General features: G+C 39.2%; 1 protein-coding gene across 1 annotated transcript; it reads right to left on the bottom strand.

Moving 5' to 3' along the window:
• Positions 1–1,574: 1,574 nt before the first annotated feature.
• On the bottom strand, positions 1,575–18,946 carry MCM8 (minichromosome maintenance 8 homologous recombination repair factor). The gene is made up of 19 exons (XM_076335587.1): positions 18,901–18,946; positions 18,604–18,798; positions 18,330–18,404; positions 17,740–17,822; positions 17,414–17,563; positions 16,562–16,665; positions 14,358–14,556; positions 13,381–13,466; positions 11,690–11,841; positions 10,565–10,763; positions 9,721–9,751; positions 9,296–9,436; positions 7,401–7,542; positions 6,542–6,737; positions 6,049–6,262; positions 4,880–5,089; positions 4,200–4,276; positions 3,537–3,726; positions 1,575–2,299 (listed from the first exon to the last, which is right to left on the bottom strand). The coding sequence occupies exons 2-19, from the start codon at positions 18,752–18,754 to the stop codon at positions 2,207–2,209; spliced, it is 2,493 nt and encodes an 830-aa protein (XP_076191702.1). The 5' UTR covers positions 18,755–18,798; positions 18,901–18,946; the 3' UTR covers positions 1,575–2,206.
• Positions 18,947–19,155: the final 209 nt, after the last annotated feature.

Raw genomic sequence — 19,155 nt, 5'->3', positions numbered from 1 at the left:
GAAACTTCTCGGAGGACTTAGGTAGTCTCTTGTTCTTGGTACTTGCTCTTCGGCCCCCCCGTTTACTTTAGCTCAAGGAGAAAGAACCAGCGTTTACTTTTCCGGGTGCCATCATTTATTTGCTGCTGAGGCTTGCTCCTACCCACCTTCCCTAACACTAAGAGACATTGTTATTTTTCATATTTCTGGCATCAGTTTATCGACCAGCTGAGGTCTAACCCCCAGGTGTTCAATCAGCATTAATAACACCCAGCAGTCAGTAACTGGCAAAACAAATGGAGGCTTTAAAAAAAAAACCAAACAAAAAACCAATCACCTGTAGGATATTTAACTCTACCCCTTCCACAGCTGTTTAAAAGAATCAAGAAAGAGTAGCTAAAATATGTATGACCTTGTTAATTTATTAATTCCTCTACCACATTGAATAGATGGGGTTGCTGGTTTTTTTAAACATGGTGGGAGAACCAGGAAGAACGTGACCTGGATGCTGGGACGGGGTACACCACCAGCAAGTTCACAGACGATACAACAGGCAAGAGAATTGGTTCGACAGGAACCTCATGAAGTTCGGCAAGGGGAAGTGCAAAGTCCTGCACCTGGGGAGGGATGACTACCCACTGGAAAGCACTTCTGCAGAGCGGAGAATGGGTTCTCCAGCTGTGGAGATACTCAAAGCCCAAGTGGACACGGGCCTGGGCACCTGGCTCTAGATGGCCCTGCCTGAGCAGGGTGGTGGGTCCCTTCCCATGTCTGCCATTCTGTGGTTCTGAGCGCAGGCCTCAGCATTCCAGAGCAGCAGAAGGGAGGTGGGAGCCTGCTTCCAAAATTCCAGTTCTGTTCTCTACCCATTATGTCCTGGTTACATTGTGCAAGTCTGAAAAGATTTCCTATAGAGGGAAAACAAAAAAACCCCAAACCCTGCATTAATCTGTTGGAAAAGATTAAAATCAATGTCTAACACCTACTTCCCAGTGGTTGATACAGTAGGTTGCCTCTTCATGTGAGATTAACTCCCAGTTTGCAAAAAGGTGTGTCTCCTCTGCTGCCCAAATGCTAACACACATGGGCAGATGACTGCTGTATGCCCACACATGCTGTAGATCAGATCCTTATGTCACTTTATTTCTGCTTTTTTTTTTTTAATAATGAAGCTTATTTTCTTATCTTATGATGTATGCATCATATCCTACCTTAGAAATAAAAGGGGGGAAAAAAAACACAAGTATCAGCAATGCATTCTTGAATTTTTTTAATTGGTGGGGGGTTTCTGGTTTGTTGGGGGTGGGGGTGTTTGGTTTTGTTTGTTCGTTTTTTAAATACACTGAAAGCTTCTCATCTGCGATTTTATTGCACTAGACCATGATTCTGATTTGATAAAAGTCAGGAAACATTCAGTACTCTACTCTTGCAGAACATGCATTCTTCTGTGGCAGGAACAGAGTTACACAGAAACATACATAACATGTCCGTATTATGTATCTTGTAATGGCCATTAACGCCCACACCAGTGGTCACTGTTACTGTATAACACTCTTGAACAAATCACAGATTTCTCATACATAAAGTTTAATGAAAGACAAAAAAATCTAATTCCTGTTTTACAAATTAAATATTGTATTAAGGATTTTTTCTTAAATCAGACTTGCATTTCAAATAAAATCTCAGCTACAGAGACCAATAAATACAGAGCTGCAAAGCAGAAAATTAAGTCAGTTTCAATGAGGTATCATTGCCTACAGCCACAAAACTGTTGTCTCAGCCTGAATGGTCCCAACTTTCTGGAAAACATTTCTATACTTCAAATTCCTCAATGCTAAAAAAGACAACTCACCTTCTCATGAAAAATTTCTGGTTTTAAATTTATGGGTCCAACATCTCTTTTAGAAGTAAAATCTGTTATGGCACTGTGATAATGTCAATACAAAATACACTTTCCACTCCTCAAGGATGATGAAGTACATGCTAGTCTTACACAGTCTCATTTGGGCTAGCAGACCATGTGTCAGTTGGTCCTACGGCAGCTTAAAGCAAGCCTGTGGGCACTGCTAGTTTCTGAAAGGGAATCTCACACCTCAGTAAGCAACACTGCCAGCGGTGCATTGACTACTGTGGTAGGCAGGTTCAGCGTGCTTTGTTGCTGCAGATCCATCAGCCCATTCCAGATGTAACGATTATGTCTCAAGAACGTTTATCACAGTGGCTCTTTTCACATAGTCTGAAGCTGATAAACTCTTGAACCCTTTTTCAAAAGATAACCCTGGTCATTTAGGGATCCAATAAAGCTTTCAAAATCAGATACCTGGGGGGGGGGGGAAACGAAAAAAATAAATATCAAATTGGAAGATTGACATTTTATCTGATGTAAAGCAACATAAACTGTTTGAAAGAACTTAGTGAAATAAAGTGAGCTAAGAATAGGTTAGTTTCCTTAGCAAACGGCTGACCTACTAGGAGATGGCATACTGTCAGTTGCACCCTTTTGTGCTTTATTTACACACTTTAAGGCAGGCAGAAAATATACAGAGTAACCTATGTATAAATCTAAGTTCTGAAACACAAGTATCTGCCAAAGAAAAGTCTGATTTCTACAGCACTCGCTGATTTCCAAGTATTTGTTTCAGGTATAGAACTTTGAATGGGCAAAAAATATTCTATATGTAAAGGGAAAATTAGAATTAATTGAGTTAGCTGTAAGTAATTAGTCACTGAATGAATGATCACGTGAGAAGAGAGCTGGCAATAACACGTTCTGTCAGACACAAGTATGTGTAGTCAATATTTGAACAAGTTTGGAGACTGAAGCTATCTTGCCCCAGCAGGCCAAAGGAGGTTAACCAGGCGATAGAAAGAACACCATTATTGCTCATAATAAGTTCCATAGAGATAAATTAATTGTCACTACTTTTCATTCATTACATGTGAAATCCAGTTTTAAGTTTTAAATTGGCATTTAAAGCTATTGATATTTTTGTTTGGCTGAGTCCCCCACAAGTACAGAATGCAAATCAATTACAGGATAACACACATTTGTGGCCATCTGTCCTACATGATGTTCCTATCAAGTTACAATATTAGGATGCTCAAAGCAGGAATGAAAACTGAAAAGGCATATTTGGGCCAGAGAAGGCCAAGCAGAAACATAACTGCACTGCTGAAATGCAACATGGACACCACAACAGTCTAAATTTGGGAACAAAAGTAGGTGTGTGGGGAGCCAGAGGAAGTAAAGTATACTGGAACCAAAGTTGCCTTTCATGAAACAAAGCAGAATCTTGTTAAAGACCAGCTTCAGAACTAGAACCAGCCCTTACTAGTGCAAGGAGTTGCTACTGTCAAACAGCTAGTAAGATCAGTAAAGCTTACAAACAAAGGCAATTCAGAAAGTGTGTTCACCCTAAAAGCAGCAAACACTGCTTATCCCTGTTCATTGCAGAGAGCCACAACAGATGTGCCTTTTCCACTTCCCATTTTGCAATAAAGAATTTTGACTGGTCTTGCAGTTTGTTGTTGAAGAAATGCTTGATTTCCAAACTTACTCGTATTTGTAGCTCCTTCGCAATCTGTCGAAGCTGTTGCAAGTCAAAGAGATTGTTGTAAGTTCTCTCTGCAATACTGTTAAGGGCAGAAACAAATCTTTTTGCTTGTGACCGATTGCTCATCCCAGACCCATGCTGTGAACGTTCGAAGTCCAGTTTTCCAAACTCATCTGAGTAGGTTCCCAACATGCTAAAAATATATAAAAAAAGATCAACAGGAGGTAAAAGCAAGAGTGCATTAATCTGCTTCCTGAAACATAACTGCTTGAGAAAGCTTTCAGAAGCCGCATAGGAAACCACCCCCGAGTAAGAAAGTCACTATCTAGGGAACCTAGACTAAGCATCTGTCCAAATCACTTTTGAACTTAAATTGTTCAGCTGCAACAGAGAGTAATCACACAAGAGAAAAAACCTTTGGCAGCACCTCATGTCTAAATTACTGTGCATTGCTATGATGATACAACTCAAAGGTCTAAGTGATCGTATTCAACTTAGGGCTGCTGTCAGTTTTTAAAGAAGAGCTAACAAATCTCAGTATTGGTATCATGGGCCTAAACTTGATAAAGTAATTTTTGCACTGTGTTTGTGTATCTGTATTTAAAAAAAAGAAAGTTTTGAATGAATAGCACTGTGATACTTTATTTTTAAAGCAGTGTGTATTACCTATATTTCATTATTTCTATTACATCCTCAGCATCTTCCTTGGTAGATTTCTCCCTTAATTCCAGCCTTGATCGTGCCTTAAAACAAAACAAAAAACCCACAAAGGTATATTTAAGATATATTACACCTGATGTGAAACAAGGCTACAATCGCCCTACAACAAGCACAAATCTTAGAAGCACAGAGATGGAGCCTGAGCCTACAGGATTTAGAGGAAGATTCCTCTATTTTTTTTTCTGATAGCGTTTCAATGTCATCTCCTTCACACTTGCATTATTAGGCTGTAGCTTGGAGTTTATTTGCTTTTTAACAGTGTATTCTTGGGAAGCAGCAGATCACAAATAGTGTTATTAAAGCATAGTGTTAGGGAAAACAGTAGCAGTTTAAGTTCAAGATGGGCAGCAGCTTGTCCCTGCCTGCACCTACTTTTTCTCCTTTTGGGAGAATGTGATAGATTCTCTTTCTACCCCGTCAAGGGTGTTTTACTTTATAAGAGGCTTTAAGCATCAGTAGCTCTTAAGCATTTGTAAGTCTCTTGCATTGTCACTTTTTTTGACAGCTTATTCAGGGCTATGCTTTTTTTTGTTGTGTATAAAAAAAACCAACTTATAGGATATCAGTAGTAGTTTAGGAATAATCTCTTGGCTTTCAATCCCTTAAGTATTACACCTTGAATTTACCTCTGTAAGTCGAATCAGTGACTCTAGCTGCCTTGTCGTGATTGGTGTGCTGTCTATTCCTTGGTTTTGTTTCCGGAGCTCAAGGTAGAATTCCTGGAGGACCTGAGCAGCTTCTGGAGATAAATTTGGGTGAACGTACTGCCGAGCATATCCAACGTACTTCCTCAGCAGCTGATGTGGAATGGCATCAAAGTTTCCTCCTGGTAAGATCTAACCCAATTACAAAGAGCTTAGATTTCTGTCTGTCAGAACCCTATACAACATAAATTTTAACAGAAAATCTTCACCTTCTATGCTTTATCTGGTGAAACCCTCACTGTAAGGGCTTTAGTGCTTCATATATGAACTGTGTACTTAAAAAGTACATACGCTATGCTTAGACGTGTAATTAAACACACTCAGCCATTTCAGAAAAAGTAGCCAAAGCTTCTCATTTGCAATGATAAGAAGTGCCAGATATGATTTATCTATATCAAGAATTCTTTCTCAAAAAAGAGAAAATCCAATTTTGCAATTGGTACAAGACATATCTCCACAGAAGATTAAACCATCACTGCTGACATCCCATTTCCAAAAGTGCATGGGTTTAGCTCCAGCAGGGGATATGTCTCCCGAGACCTGGCATTTGACAATATCAGCCCTCAAACTGATCACTTAAGTTTAATAAGAAATATGCTTCCCCTCCTATAATCCCCAAATTTGTCATGAGTTGCAGATGCCCAAGCATTTGTTTACATACTGCTTTATTTGGACTCAATACTTCACAGCACATCATATTATATCAAATTATTATATCCAGTCTAGTTCTGTAGCTCTTTATTGAAATCTAACACAGCAAATTTGCTTTAGAGTATCTCACGCAAAGTGTCTTCTCACTACCACAACTGAAAAAAGCCAGCTCAGCTAATAAATTCTCTTCTGCGTGGAGATGAAGATGGCTTGAGAAACATTTTTAGTAGCTCCAGAAGGGTGGGTAATGTAGCTACAACAGACAATTGGTAGAAACTGGTGGCTGGGGCCTTAAATACTTCCTCTTTAATTCAGAGCCAATTATCATGAGAAGAATGGGAGTGGGAGACCAAGGACATCCAGCAGGTCAGGGTTGCCAGGTGCCAACGCAAGGAACACCACAGGACGGGGCATAGCAACAGTCACAAGACCAGTCCTACCTTTAGTCTTTCAAGCAGCGGTCGATCTGAAACAACTTCGAGAACAGAGCGATCCTGTGTGTTGGTACGAGTCACAACAGCGCTGCTGCATGCTGCCTGCTTTCCAGCTCGGATTGCCATCACATGCTCAGACAGCAAGTGATCGTGATCTTCATTTGGGGTGTCCAGCAAAATGAAAACTAAATCAAATCTCGACAGTAAGGCACTCCCCATTCTAGAGTGAAGACAAGAAAACCACACAATGCTTGTAAAAAAAGTGGAAAAATTACAGCAACTCTGCTCCACTTCAAAGACATTTAGAAAGTCCTGTCCCATTCATTCAGAATAAAGTAGAACAGCAATTTCTCTCTCAAAAGGTCATGAAAAATTGTTACAGTAAGTTTGTGTTCAAGCTCCAGGAAACTCAAAAGCAATTATATACAAACTACAAGACTGCCAGAAGCACCTGCTCCTGAATGTGAACTATACCAGCAGCATTTCAGAAAGTGCTCACTTTAAGTTCTCAGACACTGTTTTGGCTTTGTTATAATGTCCTCCAACTGGGTTTGCTGCAGCAACAATAGACGTCCGAGCTGGCAAACTGCAAACAATGCCAGCCTTGGCAAGGCTGATACTTTGCTGTTCCATGGCTTCCAACAAAGCCTGATGCTGGTTTCCCATCTTATCAAATTCATCTATTCCACAAATACCTGGAAGCAATTAACACAAGACAAAGACTTATTAGAACACACATTAACTGATGGACAAGTGTATGCTACAATCCAGTGCTGATTGTACAATCTATCAGATTGTATGTTACAATCCATCAGAAGTCCAACCTAACATCTTAGGGACTGCAGGAGACATCAGACCAAGTCTCCATTTTAGCAAGGTTTGTTTTCATTTCATGCTGCCGCAGCTGAACCATTATGAATTTGGCCTGGCTTGCGGAAGCAGTGTCTTGATTACACATTAAGATGACAAAAGCTTGTTAGCTTTTTTAAAAATAAATAGACAACAAATCTCACAAGCCAGCTATTTTTCAAAAACAGTAAGAATCCAGTAGCTGCCATTAAGTCAGATTTTTCATCAAGGATATCCTAGTTCTTTGACACATTAAGTAAGGCTGGTAGGTTAACTGCAGAACTCCAGTTTCCTATACATCCTAAGCCCTAGGAAAGCAGGAATCACCCCTCCAAAGAAGTCACTGGAGAAGCTCAGAACCTTCCCAAGACGTGGAAAGTCAATATCGTACTTCAAATTTACATTTTTAGTCCACAATTATGCAAGCACTGTAGTTAACCTTAGACTTGGCAGCACACACACACCCTCCATGTTCGTTCATACAAAACCTGTAGCATTACACATATTACCTTGATCTCCAAGCACTAAAGCACCAGCTTCCAAGGCAAAATCTCCAGAAGCGCCATCTCTGGACAGTGTAACAGTTAGGCCAGAGCTGGTAGAAGTATTACCACAAACATACACACCTCGAGGAGCAACGTTACACACTGCCTGGAAGAGAAAGAAATACTTTTTCCCTTCCCAAGGTGAAGAGTTTGATAAGCCTTATTCTAGAGAAACAATTCAAAGCAAACCCAAATTTATTTCCTTCTACTTAATGTGGCCCAACAGTAAAGTTATAACTCCTTGCAACCCCAAGAGACATACTTCTGCAAAACAGTAGGAATAACTTTGGTCACACTACTTGTACACAGCTGTGTCTACATGTTATCAAATCTATTAGGACTTTGGGCACAACATTTACATTTCAAAGTATATTGAAATGCTTAGGCACATGCTGTCCATCACGGAATTGCAGATATATAGTTTCTGTATCTTCAGACCCCAAGGTCTATTTAGACTAACATCTTGTCTGAGTGCCCAACACAAGCTGCTTCAAAGGAAGCATGCATAGTTCTCCCCACAACTAGGGGATGAAGGACAGTCTAGTCTTGGTCCATGTCTCTAGTATCCAGAAAGCAGCTTACAATTTGAAATATGAACTACAAAAGGAAAGCATGGTAAGCTTGAAGAAATTTTACATAGACTGGCAAAGACACAGACATGTTGCAGTTAAATTTGCCTAGAATACAGTTACCATAACTGGATTTTCCCAGCAAATATCTAGTTACTGGTGCCTCTGTTTTATTTAAAAGATGACACCCAAAGCATATTTGTTCAGTACCAGATATGTGACAGGCACTGAGTATTGAATAAAAAAACCCAACCAAACAAAAAAAACCTGGCTCGTGCACAACTTTGGTTTTCTCCTTGGTTTTCTTTTTTTTTTTTCTCCTGTGACAGTGATGACTGAGAGAAGCCTTGTCTCAGGGTCTTATCTGAGGAACAGATTACTAGCTTTTCTTGAATGGCATTCCATTATTTAGCAACGATGTGAAAAAACAGATCTACTGTATGCTAGAGAGTCTCCATTCAGTGAAAAATGATTTAAAAATTTGTTTGCCAAGATGCTTGCATACAAATCCATCATTTTGGTTAAATTATTGCAAGTCATATCCTAACATAACATGCCCACATTAGAAAGACTCAGACTTTTTAAATGAGGTATGCAGTGCTGCAGGACTAGGTGAACTCTGTCCCTCTTTCACTTCACAGTAACCATGGGAAAAGACATGGAACTTTAAAGCCATTCAGTTTAAGATGAAAAGATTCTATTACTAACTGATTTTGTCAGTCATGCAGAAATGCCCACCAAGATTAAAACCCAAGCACAGCAGCAGGTCCCTTTCCCAAAAAGCTGAGATCTGTGCTAGCAACATAGAAATAGTGTAAGAGAATGGAAATAAACCTCACAGAAGGTGAGTGACTTGGTATTTAAAGTTGCATTACTTCCAAGAGTGTACTTACTTTATTTGGCAATGGATCAGCTCAATGAAGATAGGACAGAATGAAACTCCTCACCGGGGAAAAGAGTTGGTGAAAAAAAAAAACCAACAAACTATATAAGGGCAGGACAGCAAGTCTATACTTGAAAGCTCACAGGCTTGACCAAGAATACCTGCTTGGTAAGTGTTTTAACAGGCCTGATCCCTTCTGCAAGGCTCCCTGGAAGGAGAGGACAGCAGGGGACCCCTTTGGGTACTATCCTATATTTGAGGCATCCTACATGAAAAGATAGCTCCAGCCAGGCTCAAGCAACCCTTTAGTCTTAGTACAGCTATCCTACCATGCTTACAAGAAGTCAAGATAGCAAGGAATTAGAGAAAAATACACAATCAGACAATAGAAATAAATCAACCCATACTTGCAACATTTGACTTTTTCCTAATCCTGGATCTCCAACGACCAGAACATGTGGATCTCCTCGCACCGGGATTCTGTTCTTGTCATCTACAAACTTCTGACATCCTCCAAATAACGCCAGGGCCAAACCTGCCTTTACAATCTGTAGTGGTACATATCAACACTAATAAGTACTTGATCATGGTGACCAATACTGACAGCTCCCTAGAATTGGTTGTATTAACCCTTTCCTTCTGGACAGCTGAACTTAGGTGTGTAAGACTGCCACCTCCTTGTCACTGAACGTGACTGTGAGTCACAGTCACCTGTAAATACAGTCCCTGCCCCTTCCACCCACCCCAGATAAGCTTTATAAATCCTTTTGGAGTTTACTGTGGCATAAACATTTCAAACTGAAGTTGCAAGCAGAGCTGTTAACTTACTTACCTCATGGCCATAGATTGCAGGACAGAGAGAGCTGAAAAACAAAAAACACCGTAAGATAAGGGGAATATAAATCTTGTATTACTATTAAATAATCACTTCTGTCTCCCTTGTCATATGATACCTCTATAAACATATAAAACTTTTGGTTAGCTGTTGCTGAATTTCTAACAGAATCAGTTTACATCAGCAGCATCAAATTTCTTGAAATTTTCAGATAACCAGATATGCTTGAAATAAGAAAAGCCTTTCATCTGAGTTCACACAAACACAGAGGAGAACCAGTTTCCCCGTGGTTTCTGCACCCATTCTTATCTTAATCAAGTAACTACCTGTAACCCTCCTTTTAAAGGTGCTAGTTTTGTGTTCTTTGACTCCACTGGGAGGACCCAAAGGGACACTCCAGCTAGAAGAGTACTTCTCGGTCTGAACTGAAGGTCTTTCACACCCTCTGCTCAGTTCTCACACCTCTTTCCTCTGCTGTAGAAAAGCAGAGCAGAGAACAAAATAGTGCTTGTGAGTTGAATTTGCTTGGTGAGAAGCAAAATTAATTAATTGTTGGTTTTGTTTTTTTTTTTACCTGTGGCTTTCTGTCTCAGGGTTGAACTGAAACACTCCTAACTTCCCAGTATCCTTAAATCCCTCCCAGAGTCCTAACATCCCCACTGCAATACTTTCACTTCCTCCCAAGCCCCACGCCTGCTAAAGTTTGTTAAATCTCTGTAGTGTCTTTGCACAAGCCTTAGACATTTCATAGCTTTAAAGTTAGCTGTCACGTTTCTCTGAAGTTGGTCATGCTGATTCAGAAGTCTAATCCTAGGCCCAGTCTAGATCTGACACAACTTACTTCACGATGAGCCTGAACAGATTTTCCTCAGCTTGAATTTCTTGAACAGCGTAAAGGTCTTTAAGTGAAAACTCCATGAATGATCTTTGAAAAGTCTCATCATCAAAATTCTTTGGTTTTTGTCCTTTACTGTTGCTGACAGAATTTGCTTCTATGTACAACAAGAACATACACTTGTCATTCTTATTTTTAGAAGCTCCTGTTAGAAAAATTGAGAAAGGATGAAAGAATATTTTTTACATCATCAAGTACTGATGTTATTTACAAATGGCATAGGGTAATTAAGAAATATTAAGTACAGTCATGTGCAAAATGTTCATATTTAGGTACCTGAACATCTACATTTTCAAAAATTGATGCAAAGTAAGTAAGTTTCTAGTTACATTTGTTCTTTAAGTTCCCCCCATTTAGGTACACAATAAAATATTTTGCTGGATTAGGGGGCTATATGTGTATAGAGAGGATTTTCTTGCCGAATAAATGAAGTTTTCCAGGAATTTTAAGTTACATTATTCTAGTCAAATATAAGTTGAAAATAAAATGTTTCCACTCAATATTTAGAGGAAAAAATCCATAGTGCAGAAGAATAAACATGTAGCTTAATAATTAATCATTTTCTATATCCCCCAATGATTACTGAGCAGAGAATGTGGTCTCACAGTAAACCAGTACTGCAGTTCTCTGCAATATAGTCTATTACAGCCTCACTTGGGGGAGGGGGGGGGGGGGGGGGGGAGAAAAAAAACAAAGGAAAAAAAAGAGGTCTCTCAGAGAGACTTTAGGAAATAAGAATATCTCCCTTACATTAGTGGTCCAGAGAAGGCTTTCCTATCAGCTGACATACTAAAACATCAGATGTCAGACTGGCACTTCAGATTCAGGACCATAGTTGTGTATAGAGAGGGGGTTTCGCAACCCACTGGACATTAGAGACAGTGCTCCTCTTGGACAGCACTGCTTCTGGCTTTTTCAAAATAACTCCTTGTTATAGAACTTTGGGAACTTCTGAAGAAATATACACTTAATGTGTTTACAACTTTGAGAGCTCAAATTAAGGGGGATGGCTGCTGCTGTTCTTGTGTAATCCCCACCCTAGGAAAAAAGTTCTCACATGATGTATTTTACCTTCCTCAGTGCTCGACACCTTTACTATCCCTGTAATTGTGACCATATCTCCTGGGACACAGCTGTCCACAAGATCTTGAACCAGCTCACATTCAATTGTGCGAGGGATTCGGCCTGCTTCTCGCTGATCATCTGACATGAGTTCTTGCACCCTGCAAAACACAAGGTGAGTGCACACTGCATGCATAACACTTCCAATTCAATTACGGCATACAAGATCTGCAGCTGTGTGCTTCCAACCAATCCTTTCCAAATTGAAAAGGGAAATGGCAGAAATGCCTTGACAAACACTAGAAATAGCAGTGCTGAATTTGGAGAAAGACTTTTTCAGTTCAGACTTTAATAAGTATACATTATGCATAAAACCCAGAAAGACAATAACTATGAACTCCAGAAATAATAATCAATGTTGAAATTCAGATCTTCTAGCACCGATGAGCATGTTCATGTAGAAATAATTACAGTACGTGAAATAAGATGGACCTCAAATACAAAGATTAAGAGGTCAGACATTATAGCCCTGATGAATCCTTAATCGGCATTTTAACCCTAGCAAAACCCAAGAAATTCCTCAAACCATAACAAGAACAGTAGCTCACTCTTTGTATAGTTGTAAAAGGCTAGCAACTAACAAGTTCTTTAAAAGGTTCCAGTTTTGGCTCTGCACTTAGAGCTCTGATAGTTTTCCTTGAAGCTCAGAGTCAAGCTTTTCTTAAGAAGCTGCAATAACCTGCACCCTCTAGAGCTGCTGACAAGAATGTCAGCACTATTTTCTTAAGTGAATTTTTAAGTAACTTTTACCACAGGATGTTAATTAAAAAAACATATTTAGATGTCATTTGGCACAATAAGACTTTCGATACAGAGCACGTGAACTTACAGAATCTGAATGTAGGAAGTGGGAAAAAGTAAGTAGAGTCCTGTTTTTTCCAAGCTGACACCCTTACTACAGTAAGCTAACGGGATGGACAAGAAACAACACAAACTCTTCTGAACATATATCATAGTGCAATAGTAGGATGGTCATAGCACTGATAGCACATAGTAGGATGAAAGTGATGAAAAACAGATGCACTGTCCACCTTCCTACACTAACATTGTTAATTTCTGTAGAAACAGTAACTTGTTCCCCCCTACCAAAGGTCTCAAGTTTTAGGCATACCTACTTGCTGATTAGATATAGAAAGTAGATGAATGGGCAGGCACAGCACTATTTCCTTCTACCAAGTGTACCTTAAGGACTAGGGGACACAATCAATATCACTTCAAACTAAGATTTTTAACCCTCAAATTTACTTTCAGTTCATTCAAGTCAACTGTCACAGCTGACCAATGTGATTTAATAGGGCTTTTCTAGCTGACTTAGAGCTCATTAAAAGGAATCATTAAATAATAGATGCAACCAGAAATGATTGAGAAAAGCTGCAGAGAGCACAAACTGAACATTTCTCAAAGAACTCAGTCATGGTAGGAGGAATTTCCAAGAAGCTATTACATTGAGTAGGTTTAATATACAAAGTATACTAGCACTCAGATAAAACAACTGCTTTGTAATACAAATTTTGAAGAGTGCTTGCAACAAAAGAATACAATTATTAAAATTACACAGTGAAACATGGAATGAGCCATCCTGCCACTTTTTGGCTACCCTGTTGCATTACATTTTTGTGCAGAAGAGAAGACATGCTTACTTAATAGACTGCCAGTCCACTGTAGTGGTTAAAGGAGAGCCTCTGTCAGCTGTGAAGGACCGGCCACAGCACTCAGGAACAAGGCACTGTAACAACAATAATTCTAATTCATTTTCAATGGTTTTTTAAAATCATAATTTGACATTGCCTTATTTAGTTTAAAAAAAAAAAAGAAAGCAAAACAATGCAATTCATTAACACCATTTCAGGAAAAAAGCTAGTTAAATTAGGACTACAAGTTAGCACATACATAATTAATGAAGAGCTATCAAGCACAGACACCCGAACCCTGACTCAGTTGTTCAAGCAAATACAGCTGAATTGTACGATCCCCTTGGTGAACTGGTTTGAGTTTTTGGGTGTTGGGGGGTTGGGGGGGAGAGGAGGGGGTGGGTGTTTTCTTGTGCGAGTTTTGTTTGTTTGTTGAGGTTTTTTTTGTTTGGTTGGTTGGTTTTTGGTTTGTTTGGTTTTTTTTATATATACTTGCAGATGTTCCAGAGGAGATATTTTTTTCACTTGGGCACATCAGGTAACATATAAGAAAGTACCCAATTATTTTGTCTAATAACTTTTTAAATCCAGATAAAAAACAGTGAAATTAAAATTGAAAGTTCTAAACAAAACCCACAAAAACCCCCAATCTAACCATAGAAAACCACCACAGTGAGGTGGAGGAGGCTTTTTAAACATAACTGGTGAAATGGAAATGAAAAGAGATTTGTTTGTTTGTTTGTTTTCTAGATTGAGGGAGTTTCTACATACTGCTTTTGTTCAGCAGGATACAATTTTTTGAAATAACAAGGGTATGCAGTAATACAAAGTTGCCTGGTAAGTTTAATTTCTTCTAATGTGTCAGTTGTTTAACCTAGCTTTAAAGATTAGATTTTTTTTTTTTTTTTTTTAATACCAGTGGTGCTGCTTTTTGTCAAATCACTACAGATAAGGGAAAAGTATGAAGTTAATTGGTTTTACCTTACCTTAGTTGGAAGAGTATACTTTCCATCAGGTAGAGGAACACTCTGAACATCTCCACATGTGCCACATACAAAAGCTAGCTTAGTGCAAAGAGGCTTAATGTTACTGACACGCACAACAGTACCACGCAAGGCAATATATTTTCCATAGCAGTTGGCCCGAACATTTTTCAGCTGAGTTAGCGGATCATAGTTGTACACCCTACACAAAAGTTAAGCATTAACATTTTGAAAGCTTACCATACATAAATGCAGAACAAAAAAAGCCCCAAAAAAACGAACAAAAAAGCCCCAAAACCCACCAAACCCAAACAAACAAAAAAATCCCACACCCAACAAGAACAAAAAAACGTTTACACACCAATTATTAGCAGTAATCTGGAGCAATGATTAGAAATATTTTGTCTGTGGACCCATGGCATAGTCTGATTCCTGTTCTAGAAGGCAGCGTAACATTTAATATTCCCCAAGTATATATAACTCAACAACTGTACAGCTTGTTTATATAGTGACACCTCCCTCCTGTAAACAACTGAGACTAGCGATACAACAGAAATTACTTTACTGTCATCTATAACCGTCTCTTTGAATTATTTCAGATTAAGACCAGAGTTTAGACTTGCAACACAGAAGGATCAAAGATTTATTATGCCTACACTCCAAAAGGAAGGGTGAGTTTTTGTGTTTCAAGGACATAAGAACCTGTCATCAGGTACAACACACTGCACCTTGTTAAGGACAAAGAATACCTAGCCAAATAGTTCAGAATAACAAACTTTAAACAGAATCATTTATCATGGAATGGAGCTCATGAGATTGACTAGTCCAACACCCCTGCTCAAGCAGGGTTAGCTAGAGCAGCTTGCCCAGGTACATGTCCAGCTGAGTTTTGATTCTGTTCGCGGATGGAGACTACACAATCTCTCTCACAGTAAAACAGCATTTTCTGGTGTTCACATGGAATTTTAAGTGTTTTAATTTGTACTCACTGTCCCTTGTCCTGTCACTGGGCACCAATGAGAAGAGTCTGGCTCCTGAAATCTAGGGTTTTCCCTGCTCCCTCTGCTCAGGACCCTGAATGCCACCATCTCATTGTTCAACCCTGCCTATGCTGCAGAACCATTTTAGGAGCATGACATTTTATTGACTTATTGAATACTTTCCTCTACAGGATAATAGTCCATAACTGTCTCTTAGAATTTGAAAGCTTGTATATACTTTTTTTGGCCACAGGTTTTTCCTAAACACATTTCTACTGTATAATTAAAAGGGTGCAGTTTTATAATAACGCAAAACTTAAATATATCAGTGTGACAAACCCCCAAATTAAATCCACCTGCCATGCCCAAACATGCTGCTTTCCCATACCAAACCAGCACCAGCAGGAAAAAAAAAAAACAAACAAAAGAAACCAAACTCAAATAGGGCTTATATTCATAGTCCCCCTCAGACTCCTGAAGTCTGAGATGCCATTACTTCTGACAAAGAAAAAAAAAAAAATTTGCCCTAAGGGCTTGTTTCATTAAGAACTGAAAAGGAAGCCACATTTTTAAAATAACAGTAATTATGATTCTTGTAAGTTCAGAATTTGTGTAACATCAGCTTCTTCATTTCAAATTAAAGTTTAATTAATTAGAATTAATATTCTTGAGACTTTCTACTAGTAATCCTTTAATAGATTTAAGCTAGTATGAAATACACATCCTCATACACCACTGTCAAAAGATCCATACAAGGAATAATAAATATTACCAGTTGTAGTTTAGGTCTACACCCTCCAAATCAACTTCTTTACAGAGACAAACCTTTTGCTAATAAAAGGCTAGATCGTAATGCCTTCCCAGGCATTCTCCAGTAAACAGCAGAAATTTAAATACATTTCTCTGGTTTTAGTCAATATGTGTTTCACAGAATAGTTGTTCTACTTATAAGTTACTTTTCTAATTATAAGCTTTTCTAGTTGTAAGCTGTTTGTTCAGTTTATAATCAGCTTCATGTCGCTTTTGTCTTCACAACAATAGTTTAGCCTTTGTCACAGTGAAGAAAAAAGCAAAGTGTACACTTTTTCTGGAAATAGCTTCACAGAGTCAAGTCTCTCAATAAAATAAATACGTAAGCCTCCAGCACCATGCATGGACACTGACAACTATTAGACAAGAGGCAAACGGATCCTCCTGAAAACAAAACAAAGACTCAACACCCATTACCTAGCATGAATGAGAGGCACATTTATTATAGGTTCTCCATCAAGTGGTAATCCTTCCTGCACCTGCAGCTCTGCAGCATACCTTTCAAGGTCCTTTGTTAGCACCTAGAGAGAACAGAAAGGCAGATACAAATGTAGTATGGATTCGATTTGCTATTAAGTTTGATTACCATCCCTTATGATTAGACCACCTACTGAAGTCTAAAGAGCCCTCTGCTGTCCAGCGATGCCCGCTAAACAGTGTTTTTCTGCTTCTGAGCAGTTTTAAGCTTCATTTTAAATGGAAATATTTGTTGTGTTTGTTTCTTTAATTAAAAAAAGAAAAAGAACGTATACAGCAATCTTTAATGCTGGTCAATGTGTGGAGTTTTGTTTGACTGAAGCACAAACATCTGAGAACTTGCCTGTCAACAAGCAGCGAATTGCTACTTTAAGAGACATTCAAAAGAGCCAGGAATTCCTGAATCTGCTCACCATTCACCCACCAGAGCCATGGTTCTGTTGCGTGAGGTGGGACTCACAGCACAGGTAACTCACAGTACATTTAAAAAAAAAAAATCCAGAAATTAGAACTCCCAATAAGGAGTAACATGAATGTTAGAACTACACTTAGTTTTAGTCAACTGCTTTGATGATGAATAAGCAAAATATACCAAGACTAAAGCATTTTCAAAACATGATTTTGTAGGCCATACAGAAATGGTGGGGAGATGGAAGAGTTTGAGTTTTGAATAAACAGTAAATTTCTCTAAGACAGAAAAACAGAGATTTGGGTCTTATAACATAATTACCTTTAAGTCCCAGCGATTCTTTGTGAGGGTTATGCTTCTATGTATTAGAACATCATATTTACCTGATGAATTGCCAGACCCATACAGTGCAATATTTTCTGAGGCATATCCCTTAATTCAGTAGATATATTTGGTATTGATTTAGTTAATTCTCTGTCTTGTATCAGTTCCTTATAATCCACAAGAATACTTCCTTTTCTTTCTATTTCATCCTGTGAAATATTTTAAGTTATTAAATACACTTCAAATTATAAACACAACACATCCAAATCATGTCATAAACATTTCCTATCTATGGTGGAGATTATTTTTGATGGAGAAAATACATAAAATCTGTAATGTTATTGTACCAACAATGCAGGGGGGAGGTGTTTTGTTTTGCTTTTACCTTATCATAAAGCTCAATGCGTTGCACGAAAAACTTTTCAAAGGCTTGAGTCTTCTGGACAAAAGGAGACTTGTCAGCATAAGCTAATTAGAAACATGTTGCATTAGTAATTGACATAAATAATTGCATTTCACAAAATAACACAAACAGGCGATTTGTCTTCCATTATTTTACTGCATTCCAAAACTGAGAAAGAGGATAGATCTCTACAGTATCACAGTAACGTTCTGTTACATGACCTGCTATAAAACGGAACTTTGTCTAAGATGACATAGGACAAGCACATAGGATCAAGAAAAGTACAGCAGAGGTATGTATATTCCAGTCTTTGATAGACTGCAGGTTTCATGTAGCTAATTGAACAGGTTTAAGAAAGATCACGTTTTATACTATTCAAGATTCCTTTCCAAGGTTTGGAGCCCACAGAGATTACAGTATGCCACAAGACCAAAATCTCTACTGTGTTCATGTTTTTATATAACAAATATGAATCTCAGTTGCTTTCTGTTGAACTTAACCCCTCTACTTATAACCAATTCTAGAAAAAATGGAATAAAATACTTGCTAAATATAATTTGATCTAAAAATACCTTCAGAGAAATAAAGTTTCCAGCCCTTATAGGGAATAAACTGGTCCAACGTTGATTGTACTAGTCGAGATCTTACTACCAAAAAAAAAAATTAAAACAGGGATTAAAACAATGTGGATACTAAAACTTTGCAAGTTTTATTCTTCAGTGATCTTTTAGAGCACCAGGAGGCAATCAGCTGTAATTATCCAGTGCAAAAGTTGGTCAAAAGAAAAGGTTGTTCTGAAAACATTATGGCTTCAGAAAACAGGGAGAAGCACAGGAGCTAGCTCACCAGGTTCGGGCATTCTTCTCCACTCTGCCTTCTGCCCTCTGCCTCGCCATCCTCCTCGCCATCCGCCTCGCCATCCGCCTCGCCATCCGCCTCGCCATCCCTGAAAGCCTCGTTCCCGGGCACGTCCCCTGCCTCTGAGGTCCCTACTCATCTCACTCCGCAGGCATCAGTTTGGGGATGTGACGGCAAACTGAGCTAAAGAGACAGAAATTTTTACCACAAGAGATTTAATTTAAGTTAGGGTTATTTGCCGGGGGGGCTTCACCTGCAGAGCTGGGAGCAAAGGCCCTGAGGTACCTCGAAGGCCCTGCGGAAGACCGAGCCTCCCTCTCCCCACCGCAGTGCCCGGGGAGGCAAAGAGGAGCCCCGTTAAGCGGCCCCACTACGCAGCCCCGGCGACGAGGGGATGAAGCAACAGTGCCAAACTCCCGCAGCAACGGCCGCCGCTCGCGAGGGCTTTTGTCCCGCGCGAAGCACCGTACCGCCGCGCCGTCGCCGGCCCCATGAGAAGACGGGGAAAGCCTCTCCCCCCTCAGCATTCTATTTTGGCGC

The sequence above is a fragment of the Aptenodytes patagonicus genome, chromosome 3 (assembly GCF_965638725.1).
Source record: "Aptenodytes patagonicus chromosome 3, bAptPat1.pri.cur, whole genome shotgun sequence".
NCBI lineage: Eukaryota > Metazoa > Chordata > Aves > Sphenisciformes > Spheniscidae > Aptenodytes > Aptenodytes patagonicus.
This window is presented reverse-complemented; position numbering and strand designations above follow the sequence as displayed.

Coding starts and splice junctions, on each gene's coding strand:
- MCM8 (XM_076335587.1), bottom strand. CDS start 18,754: ATGAGTAGGGACCTCAGAGGCAGGGGACGTGCCCGGGAACGAGGCTTT. Junction 9,437..9,720: donor CTGCAATCTATGGCCATGAG/GTAAGTAAGTTA, acceptor GTACCACTACAG/ATTGTAAAGGCAGGTTTGGC. Junction 6,738..7,400: donor TTTAGTGCTTGGAGATCAAG/GTAATATGTGTA, acceptor AATTGCTTCCAG/GTATTTGTGGAATAGATGAA.